Below are 11,886 nucleotides of genomic sequence, written 5' to 3' on the forward strand. Positions count from 1 at the left end.
GTCGAAAAATATTTGGCTCTGCCGAGTTGGTCGAGAATATCGTCGATCCTCGGCAGTGGAAATTTATCGGCTAACATTTTTTTGTTAAGTTGCCTAAAGTCTACTACCAGTCTCCATTTCTTATCACCATCACTCGACTTCTTAGGTACGAGTAGTATGGGTGAATTGTAATTAGATACAGAAGGTTCTATAATATCAGTTTTTAATCAGATTATCGACTTGACGACAGATTTCTTCTTTGTGGCATTGTGCATTCCTATAGTTTTTTTTTATGTAAACCGGCGCCTTATCCGTAACGTTAATCGTTTGTTTGTAGAAATTATTGCATGATAGTAAATCATCTTTATGACTAAAAATGTCATTATACTCGTTGCACAAGTTTTTTAGACGGTCTCTAACGAATGAAGGAGTCCCATCTAATTTTAGTTCTGCTTGTAACTTTTCTAGTCGATCAGAATCGTTACTCTTATAAATGTTTGCTATGTAAAATTTTTCTAAGTCAACAAATTTAAAATTAGAATTACTTATATATACCGGATATTCATTCGTATTGATTATTTTAGTATAAGGTGCGTTCCTATTTACAATGGCGTTCGCACAAAATACGCCAGGTTTAATTTCCGATGAGATGAGTACTACATCCTTATCTGTATTTAGGTTATTTATTACTCTAAATACTTCTGATCTGGCAGGGATCCAAGTAGATCCATTCAGGTTTGTCTGTATCGGGATTTCTATTCGATTGTTGTTTACGTTAGCGGTTAAAATCCATGAGTCGTAATTTATTTCGCATCGATATGATGTCAAGAAATCTCTTCCCAGTATACCATCGGTAGGTATTGGGAAATCGTCGTTAATTAGGTGAAACGTGCTATTTAAAGCGGTATCTTGTATGTATGTTAAACAATTGATAGTTCCTAAACTTTTAGAATCGCCAGGTGTTATCCCGCGTAACACGCATGCATTATTTGGATTGAACGGTATTCCTCGATTTAGGACTTTTAATTTTAGTAGTGAAATATCCGCTCCTGAATCAACTAAGAAAGAGCGTAGTTGGTATGACGCGCTTTTTGATAAAATTACGAAATTAGACGCTGCTATGCTACATTGATTGACCCATTGTTCCTAAAAAATTCTGATTCTGTGTTTGATTGTTTAACTGTTGCTACGGTTGTTGAGGGCTCATGTTCCAGATAGGATGGCCTTGACTTTGAACTTGAGGTTGTTGCAAGTATGTTGGGTTTGATGCTAGTACGGCATTATGCTCGTCAGCATAATACACTCTATGCGATTGTCGCCCTTGAGGTGGGTGACCACGGTAGTCATTGCGACCACGATGGTTACCGTTAATCGGTCGATTGTCGAAGCGTGGTGCATAATGAAAACGTTGATTATAATGGTCGACAGTGGATCACGCACTTTGACCACTTGTTCCATTTCTGATGGATTTTGGCCCACTGATTCCGAATCTGACTTCGGAATTGCTGTAACACGTACAGTTTTTGAGAAAAATAGGTTTTTTTTACAAAATTTCATATTTTCATAAAAAAATAAACTATTGTCTTTATAATATTATTTTTTATCTGCTCATCTCAACCAATATTTATATTCGATAGATTTTGATCCACTGATTTAGATTCTGACCTTAGAATTTCAGTAACACGTACAGCTTTTGAGAAAAATGGGGTTTTATTCACAAAATTTCATATTTTCAGAGAAAATAAAATTATTGTCTTTTTAAATTTGAAGTTTTTATCTACTCATCTTAACCAATATTTTTTATTAAATAGATTTTGATCCACTAATTCGTAATCTGACTTAAGAATTACTGTAACTCGTAAAATTTTTGAGAAAAAGGGTATATGAAAATCATATAAATATTAATATTGCTTAAGATGAGCAGATAAAAAAAAATATAAAGACAATAGTTCATTGAAAATAGAAAATATAAATTTTTTTGAATAAAACCGTATTTTCTCAAAAATTTTACGTGTTACTGAAATTCTTAGGTCAGATTAAGAATCAGTGGATCAAAATCTATTAAATATAAATATTAGTTATAATGAGCAGATGAAAAATTTAAAATTAAAATACCAGTATTTTATTTTCTATGACATATTAAACTTTGTGAATAAAATCCTATTTTTCTCAAAAACTGTACGTGTTACAGGAATTCTGAAGTCAGATTCGGAATCAGCGGGCCAAATTCCATTAGAAATGGAACAAATGGTCAAAGTGCGTAAAAAAAGTTTAAATTTTGTCGACTAGTGTTATACGCATGGGGGCCACGGCGTGTAAAATTGTTGTTATTATTATCTGCACCTCTTCTCCAATTTCTTTGATGACCTTGGTTAAAATTTTGGAATCGCTTTTGATGGGGCCGGATCACAACGTCCGAGGCCATACTGTCCCGGACGTTAAGTCGCGTTTTTTTTTTGCGAAAAACGTCCAAAAGTTTAGGTGTGCCATAATATCCTATGTGCCTTCTTACCTTGGACTTCGTGGCATACTTTCATGTTTGGACGTTATGCCCCGAAAAAATGCGCCATAAAGCCCTGGGACATTATGGCCTCGGACGTTATGATACTGCGCCGCTTTTGATTTGTATTTATATTGAAAACACGGGTGACATCATTGCTTTCGGTATTGTCAGGTAGCTCATTAAGTTTTTGGATAGCTTGTTCGATTGTTGGGAACGAACCAGCTTGTAGTACAATTTTAGCATTTTCTGCGGAAACGGTTTTAATTAGTATTTCCACGCCTGCTTTCGTAGCTATTTTCTTGGCTATCGCTTGTGGGATGCCTTCTTTAATGTATGCCCTGGACAGCTGACTGCAAAGCGATTCAACTTCTTCGCAGTATTGTTGTTTCGCTGTCCCTCTTTTTATAGTCTTCAGTTTGGCAAGTACCTGCTCTGAGGTTATCTTGCTTTCGCAGCTTTTGCTTACTTGTTCAATTATTTCGTCGATCGACTTATCGTCGATGTCGGCAGGCATAATGCATCGCGTGCCTTGCCTGAGATTCTGCTTATTATGAAAAGTTTGAGTGTTGGGTGATTTGCCGCTTCTGTTGCTGTTTTTACAAATTTTACACTGTCTTTGAAACTGGACAGTTTTTCGCTGTCCCCATCGAATGGTAATAGTATCGATGCGGCTAATCTCGCATTGAAAGCCATATTTGTGTGATTTTGATGGTGAAGAATAGGTATCTTTACTATCTTGCTTTTGCAAGTCTGTTATATTCTATTGCGTTTCTAGCCTTCTTTATATACGTAAAAAAGTTGTGTATCGGCAATTTCGTCTTGCCTTTCTATAAGCTCTTTTTCTATTTCTTGGAATAATAACCGAGCTGTCACTAAGTTACTTTGTAGCGTGTCAGGTTTAGTATTTTTGTTAATCGATTTCCTTATGTTTTGCTCGATTCTTAGTAGTTTATCTAAATTAAGAATGTACGTTTCGCTAGGCATTAGTCATTTTTATGTAGTGAAATTATCATTTTTTTTGTATATAATCATGTAAGAAAATTATTATAATTGTTTGTAAGGGTTGTGATTCATCATTTGCTGTTTACTTATCTGTGATGTTCGGCTCCTCCTTGGTCTCACGATTTCCTGGATCACCGCTGTATATCTCTGCTTCTCATGGCGTCTGTAGGTTTTGGTCTGCTTATCACTCTCCGCACCGAATTGATGTCTTCACGTTTACTTAAAGTTTCGACGTTTTGTTTCGTGTCCGTTAGCACACATAGACCACCTCACGGCGAAATTCTATCTCTTTTGCTCCTTCAGAGAGTTTGAAAACAACAGGACCAGTACCTGTCAAATTTGACAGGTGTTGGTCCTGTTGTTTTCTAATTTCCCGTAGGAGAGAAAGAGAGCGATTTCTTGATGACGTCACCGTGCAATGGGCAATTGGTCATCAAGGTCGAAGCCTTGGAAATCAGCACTGCGCACTGTCTTCTTCCGATTATTGGTGTTGATCATTTACTTTTTCGCAACGTTGTTGCTTGCACATAATTGTTTTTGATTTGGTCGTTCGATAGTAAGATACTTTAATTGTTTGCACCTGTATTGTCCGTTCTTACGTTGTTCAATTGTATTTCTCGACGTATCGAGTTTTGCACCCCTTTCTTCTGGTACTTATTGTACACTCTGAGTAGTAGGTAAATCACTACAATTGCCACTACCGTAACTACCGCACCGACGGCTATTCTTAGTTCCGTTGTCGGGATCGCGACATTGTTGGTCACAAAATTGTTCGATGTGAACCAACCCATTATTCTGGCTTTCTGGCGCTGATTTTCTAACACTTCAACAACATTGTGATGCTTCTAAAGTTTGTTATCACTGTCGTTGCTTCGTTGCTTCTACTGTTCGTTATCACTCACTGTCACGGTATGCCATTGGTATCAGGCATCGGAACTTCGGATAGTTTCAGTTCATGAGATAACATGCGAACTCTTTGGACGGTTGACTGAAAGTGTTTTATTGAAAACTTCAAAGGTATGGAGAAAGCTTGGTTACTGCACGAGCGAAGCGAGTGAGTTTTCAAATCTTGCCTGCGTTGTTTGCGCACATGTGGTAACAATTACGAAAGTCTCAAAATAAAGGAAGCGAGAATGTTTTAGCTGCACAGTTTGGTAAACGTTAAACTGCTGACTGAGGGTCACAATTTATTATGCATATTTTATGAAAGGTTTCCGGAGATCTTCTAGGAAGCAATTTGGCTGTGATGTATATTATGACAAACAGACTAACAAATGCGAATGACGAGTACAGTACTGGCAAGTATTGGAAATATGAAGATTCATTTAAACCATGAGAAATTGATTTGTAATACTACAAGAATGTATTTTCCGTTTTGTTCTTATAACGCGCATCCTACGTGACTTTTTTCGCTGTCGTCAGCATAAATAGCAATCGTTTGTTTATCGTCCAACTGAGGACGGGTGGCGCGATCGCGATTTATGCTGATCTTATAAATTTGCTTTGTTTGTAGACTGTCCTAAAGACAGGGCCGCATCCACCACAATCCCTTCTCTTGTTCTTTCATCACGGTTATCCAGCTTTCTTCTTGAACAATCATCCGAAGGAATTTTTAACTTCTTCGCGGAACCTAAGTAAGAACCTTCAAAATTACAGGAAAATATTAGTTTCGACATAGAATCTGATGTTCCAGGTCAGTATTTTTTCTCGGAGTTCAGTATTTTTTCCGTCTTTCCCATAAATGTTAACTTTAACTTTCGGTGAAAGTTCTGATAATGTTTTCACCAATTAAAAAAACATAGTTCGCTATCTCAATATAATGTTCAACACTAAGAATGTTTATCACCTTTCACAACTATTAGCAACACTCCGCGAACAATTTGATACTTTAACTACTCCTCACTGGAGCCACCATTCGTTGAGCACAACTATCAGATACACTCCGCATACAATTTTACAGTTTTCGAGTACGCCACATCAGTTACTCCTCTCTGGAGCCACCATTCGTTAAGCATGCTACACTTGACTCCCGATGTAGGTCATGTTGACTGAGCGAAACTGTGTACGCGAACTCAAAATGCAAACCATGCTTGTTGTTAAAATCTAGGAATTGAAATATGTCTATTTTTAAGCATACCATCAATAATGCTTTCAATTCCAATAAAATTGTGTATATTTGATTGTAAGGTTCGCTACTCTTTTGACTGCTTTCAGAACTTGTGTTGCATATGTTACTCTTCGTGTACTTTCAGTTGATTTTTTATTTGGGTATCAGGATTGTCACTATTGACGATTTCTGCACGATACTTTTCAACTGTTGGGAATCTCGCACTATGAGTACTCAGTCACCACACTAGGCACTTGTCACGGTCGCCATGTCAATACGCTAAAAAATCGGTTTCATTTTTTTATACAATCAAATCTTACCAACTATCGACCCGATTGGTACCGATTGGTATCAATACTTAATAACAAATCATAAAGCTATTTGTGATTTTGGAATGTGCGTAAATCTTGGTTTGCACACTGTGTAAATTAGTGACAAAAGTCTCTGATTTTTTTTTGTTTAAATCGATTTTACATAAACGCCACAATGACAAAAATTTCTCCTCCGACGATATTGTATATTTGACCTTTAATCTGATGCACCTATTGTTCGTCTCACGCAAGATACCCGATTTAATTAGGTAATTTCAGTAAAGAAGTGGAAATAATATCATGTGTATGAGTTCTAGAAATCATTATTATAATCGCATCATTTTTTCATAATCATAGAAAACCTCCCAATAATCGAAGCACATAACTTATTTACACATGTTAAACAAATTGATAATTGATTATAGTTTAAATTTAATTTCATCACGTCTGCACACTTCAGGAACCTCAGGTAGGTTTGATATACATATTTAAAGCATACTGGTCATTCCAAATATATCTTTCTTTCGATATAAATCATGCAACATGCTAAGAAGCTATAGTTTATTTATGCCCACTCCATGTGCGAGGTCAATGGAACAAATGAAAAAAATAAATGGAACTGCGTTATAAATAGGCACTCGTTAACATTTAATTTCAGCTTCAAATGATATTTTAAAACAAAACATAAAAAAAGAATAGGCCAACCGTTAAACGTTAGAATTCGTCCGAAACTGTTATACTAATCTGATGAACACATCTGACAAGCTGGAATTTGTCCACGGAGAAAGTGGCTCTGTAAGGCATCAAATATAGCTCGACTGTCAAAGCATTTAGATGATATGTGAGCACTCCACTGTGGTTGTATGATATTTATGACAGACAGCTTGATTGATAGCAGCTTTCCGTTAGATACCAAGGTAGCTTGATGGTTTTGCATACAAAATAAAGAAGTGAGAGTAAATATAGAATAAGTAATATATATATAAAATGAAGATTTATACTGAAAAAAAATAGCACACAGCTGAAACGTAGAGCGCTATGTTATAGAATACTACAAAGCAAAAAACTACAAATATGAAATTCGTATTCTTATGCAGCTATCTCAATGTATACAATAATATGAAAAAGGGAAAATAGAAATAAATGCCCTCTATATATTTATATTGGAAACTAAAATGTAAGAGAGACGTATCATTAATCCGAAAACTCCCTGGTGGCGGTGATGCCCAGCTATTTGAACAATTTCTTAAAAACAAGCAATAATGCAGACTCTAAGAAAATGTTGCAATTCTTGTAGGTAACTCAGTATGTATTGTTTTTCTCAGAAACCAAATCGAATGTGCTTCATAGAGGGCAAGCCACCCGAATAGGAACGTCCTAAACCTGCCAGATTATTCTCAACGAACTGGTCTGCTCTACTATCCAGATCTCTTGCGAGCAGAATCTTCTTAAGGTTGCAATCTTCTGTAGACTGATTGGTTTCATTCTTAAGCGGAGCGAGCTCCACCTTCGTACCCCGGCTGTTGAACTCGGCTCATCGCATTACACCTTCTAGGGTGATGTTGAAGAGTAGGCATGAGAGTACATCACCTAGTCGCAGTCCCCGGCTTGATCCGAATGAACCAGAGCTGAAACACTTACACAGTTTTGGACACCGTCCATCGTTGCCTTGGTCAATATGGTCAGTTTCCCAGAAAAGCCGATTTCTTTGCTACCTTGAAGTCGATGGGAAGATGGGACCAACAATTCACGGCAATTCTTGAGGATTTGCCGTACGGCGAAATTCTGGTTTGTTGTCGACCGGCTGTCGATGAAATCGGCTTGATAATTTCCCACGCAATCATTTGGGTTAGAACAGACTACGGATGATGATCTGCGATAGCATTTTGTAGACGACATTCAAATTGGTGATCACTCTGACGTGCTCACATTTTAAATGATCACTCTGAAGTTCTCAGATTCTAAATGGCCACCTTTCTTGTAAATGGAGCAGATTACGCCTACTTCCTCTGGTTACTGTTCAGTTACCTAGATCCTGACAAGTTGGTGCAGACAAATGGTCAGCTTTTCTGGGCCCATCCTAATGAATTTAGCTGCGATATCATTTTTGCCAACTGCTTTGTTGTATTTGAGCTGCTGAATAGTATCCTTAACTTCCCTCATCTTGGGTGTTGGATCATTTCTATCCTTTGCTTTACTGCCGTTTCCTCCGTTGGAGTTGCCTTGATCTCTCGTGCTTACGATTTCTGAGCCTCATCGATGGTTCTGGTGCTCATCATTTTTCAATAACCTCACGTCCGACGTCCTTCCGTGCTAATGCTCCTGTCATTGTTCCTGACATTCCTGGCGTTTTGCTAGTGGTAGAGGGTTTTGAGCAAGGCCCAATAGTGCCATTTTTTCGTCCCTTCTTTCAGGCGACACTTTTCTCCTGAAAAAGGTGGATCTACTGTTTCCGCTTCAGTTTGTCTCATTCCACGTTCTGTCGGGTTTCTTGCTTCAGCATTACCGCCAGCACAACGTTCTTCTTCTCGAGAATCGTTCTGCACTCCTCGTCGAACCATTCGTTCCTTCGACCCCGTACTCGCGTTCGGGCTGTTCCCAGTTTGCGTGTGTTATCGCAGCAATGGTAGATGGTATAATTATCCTTAACATCCAAACTCGCGTTCAACACACCTCTTGCCGAGCTCGTAAACCTAGCTAGATTAACGTACAAAATTTTTTGCGAATTTAACGATTTTGCGGACACTGGAGCTGATTTTGTATATGTGCAAGGGTTACACATTTTTGGTGTAGTCTGGAAATTATGCACTTTAGTGCTGAGCGGCGTTAGCGTGTATGGTTTTCCGCCATCACGGAGAAAAACTTCACTGGTTTGAAAGAACAAACCTGTTTGTTGAATTTCTATCTTCATTATTAGTTAATTCAAATTAAAAATTAATTGTTTCCAAACGAAAACTGTCAGTAAAACCAACTGACTGGTTTGTTGTTTCTAATACCGATTAATAAAATCAATCCAAATAAAAACGAATTTATAAATGTGTTGTTTGTTACAAATATCATGATTTGTTTTTTACCAAAGTTCAGTTTGAATGCTTCATCGTTTCAATCGTTTAATGCAAGGAGACAATCATAATTCGAATAAACAGCTGAGATATTGATGAAAGAGAGGGAAACCAAAGAGAGCCTCTCTTCTGCAGATAGGACCTTTAGATATGTTTGGCCTGAATTTGTTTGTTGGCAAGTTAAAACCAGATTGATGGTTTGCTTCAACAAAACAAATCAAATTATTATTAGATTTTTCATTTGTCCCTAACAAAAATAATTTCATTTCATTTTATGCTGTTCGAATTTGTACCGGAAGATTTTCCGATCACCTTCCTACGACTTAAAAAGAACTGGTACCTCCTGTTTTACCTTAAGCTATTTTCGACCAACGCAGAGCTGTTGTTTCGACCAACGTTCCGAATCCCCTCTACGATCTCAAAACGTCATCCGCGCCGTCCACCCCGTCGAACGCAAACGTAAACAAAAACATTTACATGTGCGTTGTTTTCTGTTCCGCACATTTTTTGTAGTTTTTATTATAGTTACCTAGTTTCTTTCAAGTTTTTCAATAGTTGTTACAGTTAAATCAAGTGCAACCGTTTGTACAAAGTACCTAGGTTAAGCATACACAAAACGCAATGGCAAAACCAAGCTCCAAATGGACCGATCTCGCCAAACCGCTCAGCGCTCCGGTGCTAGACGTGATCACCGGTTTCGGCTTCCAGAAAATGACACCGGTTCAGGTGAGTGCACCTTTGAGCATGTTGAAACTAAAAAGGCTGATCAATTGAAATTTATAGGCAGCAACGATTCCGCTACTCCTGTCCTACAAAGATGTCGCCGCCGAGGCGGTTACCGGTTCCGGTAAAACATTGGCCTTTGTTGTTCCGTTGCTGGAGCTGATGCTGAAGCGACAGCGAGAAACACCCTGGAAAAAGTCCGAAATCGGTGCCATTATCATTTCGCCGACGCGAGAACTGGCCACCCAGATCAGTGATGTGTTGGGGGATTTCTTGCAGCACGAAAAATTGGCGGTTTTTAAACAGAAGCTCTTGATTGGTGGTAATCCCGTGGAGGAGGATGTGGACTGGATCAGGAAGGAAGGGGCGAATGTGCTAATAGCGACTCCTGGAAGATTGAAAGATTTGCTAGAGCGGAAAGGGGATTTGAATTTGACAGCGAAGGTGAGAAGTTTGGAACTGCTGGTGCTTGATGAGGCGGATCGACTGCTGGATCTGGGATTCGAATCGACTATTAATACCATTTTGGGATATTTGCCGAGGCAGAGGAGAACGGGGCTCTTCTCGGCTACGCAAACCAAGGAGGTTAAGGATTTAATGCGAGCTGGTCTGAGGAATCCGGTTTTGGTTAGCGTCAAAGAGAAGGCAACGGTCAGTACGCCAAAACTCTTGCAGAACTTCTATGTGATTGTTGAACCGGAACAGAAGCTTGCCGTGATGCTGGATTTCATCGAGCGGCAGGAAGTGAAAAAGGCCATGATTTTCTTCCCAACGTGTGCTTGCGTTGAGTACTGGGGTATTGCTCTGACGGAACTGCTGAAACCGACCAAAGTGCTTGCCCTGCACGGCAAAATGAAGGCCCAACGGAATCGAATCCTGAAAAATTTCAGAGAATCGGATAATGCCCTTCTCCTCTGCACGGATTTGCTTGCCAGAGGGGTTGACATTCCGGAGGTGGATTGGGTTCTGCAGTGGGACGCTCCTTCCAATGCGGCTGCCTTTGTACACAGGGTGGGACGAACCGCCCGTCAAGGACACGAAGGAAACGCTCTAATCATGCTTCTGCCTTCGGAAGATGCCTACGTTGACTTTCTGACCCGGAATCAAAAGGTTTCCCTTAAAAAAGTAACCCTAGAGCCAAACGAGAAAAAGTTCAAATCCACCCTGAAAACGCTCCACCGCCTTCAGAAGAGCGATCGAGGAATCTACGATAAGGCTAGCCGGGCTTTCGTCTCTCACATTCAAGCCTACAGCAAACACGAATGTAACTTGATCCTGCGAGTGAAAGATCTCGACCTTGGGAAGATCGCCACCAGCTACGGCATGCTGCAACTGCCAAAGATGCCCGAAATGAAAGAACACTTCAAAAAGTCCTTTCAAGGCCCATCGGAGGAAGTTGACATCTACAAGCTCACCTACAAGGACAAACAGAAGCAAGCGTCGTACGACAACAAACTGAAACTCTACCAAGAAACGGGCGAATGGAAGGGAAAGAAGAAACTCCTTAAAAAGAAATCCATCCCCTGGGAGTTAGCCAAACAGGAACGTGAGGAGCGCAAAGAGATACGGAAGAAGCGACGCGAAGCCAAACAGAAACGGAAAGCAGCGGTGGAATCCGGGGAGGCTGCGGAACCGGTGAAGAAGAAGAAGGCCAAGTTTTCACAGGAGGAGCTGGACGAGCTGGCCAATGATATTCGGGCGTTGAAGAAACTCAAGAAGAAGAAAATTACCGAAGAGGAGTGTGACGACGAGTTGGGACTGGCGAGTGAAGATGATGATGATGAATAAGAAGGCTGTCAGGTATGTAGGTAACGAATATTTGGGTTTTGTTTCGAGAAAATATGAGAATTCCGTTGTTAAGCCTGTCTTATAAATAAGGGTTAGAGGAGCATCGATTTTCAAAGAGCACTCATTAACACTTGTGCATAAGATTAACTCATGTCCTCTCGGCGTTTTTTATAGGACAAATATATCGAACGACCAGCGTTCTATTTTTAGGAAAAAGTTCTTTTGAAGTTAATATCTTGAGATTTGCTCAATATTTCAGTATAATGCCTTAGTTGCCAACCATGGTTGAACATTTTAATTTGATGTTTTCGGTGGAGCTGTTCATACGGATATGCAGGGATGGCATGTCACGCAGAAACTGTGCCCATTTACGCTCATCTTTCACAGAACTTCTCAGTTTCATTTTCCTTG

At 39.4% G+C, this 11,886-nt stretch overlaps 1 protein-coding gene and 1 pseudogene across 1 annotated transcript; one reads left to right on the forward strand and one right to left on the reverse strand.

Moving 5' to 3' along the window:
- Positions 1-1,119: 1,119 nt before the first annotated feature.
- On the reverse strand, positions 1,120-7,134 carry LOC134284029 (uncharacterized; annotated as a pseudogene).
- A 2,279-nt stretch (positions 7,135-9,413) lies between these two features.
- On the forward strand, positions 9,414-11,503 carry LOC109422747 (probable ATP-dependent RNA helicase DDX55 homolog). The gene is made up of 2 exons (XM_019697626.3): positions 9,414-9,690; positions 9,748-11,503. The coding sequence occupies exons 1-2, from the start codon at positions 9,586-9,588 to the stop codon at positions 11,473-11,475; spliced, it is 1,833 nt and encodes a 610-aa protein (XP_019553171.3). The 5' UTR covers positions 9,414-9,585; the 3' UTR covers positions 11,476-11,503.
- Positions 11,504-11,886: the final 383 nt, after the last annotated feature.

The sequence above is a fragment of the Aedes albopictus genome, chromosome 3 (genome assembly GCF_035046485.1).
Source record: "Aedes albopictus strain Foshan chromosome 3, AalbF5, whole genome shotgun sequence".
NCBI lineage: Eukaryota > Metazoa > Arthropoda > Insecta > Diptera > Culicidae > Aedes > Aedes albopictus.

Excerpts from the sequence above, each read along its gene's own strand:
- LOC109422747 (XM_019697626.3), top strand. The coding sequence starts at position 9,586 with ATGGCAAAACCAAGCTCCAAATGGACCGATCTCGCCAAACCGCTCAGC. Across the intron at positions 9,691-9,747 it reads AGAAAATGACACCGGTTCAG|GCAGCAACGATTCCGCTACT; the intron begins GTGAGTGCACCT and ends TGAAATTTATAG.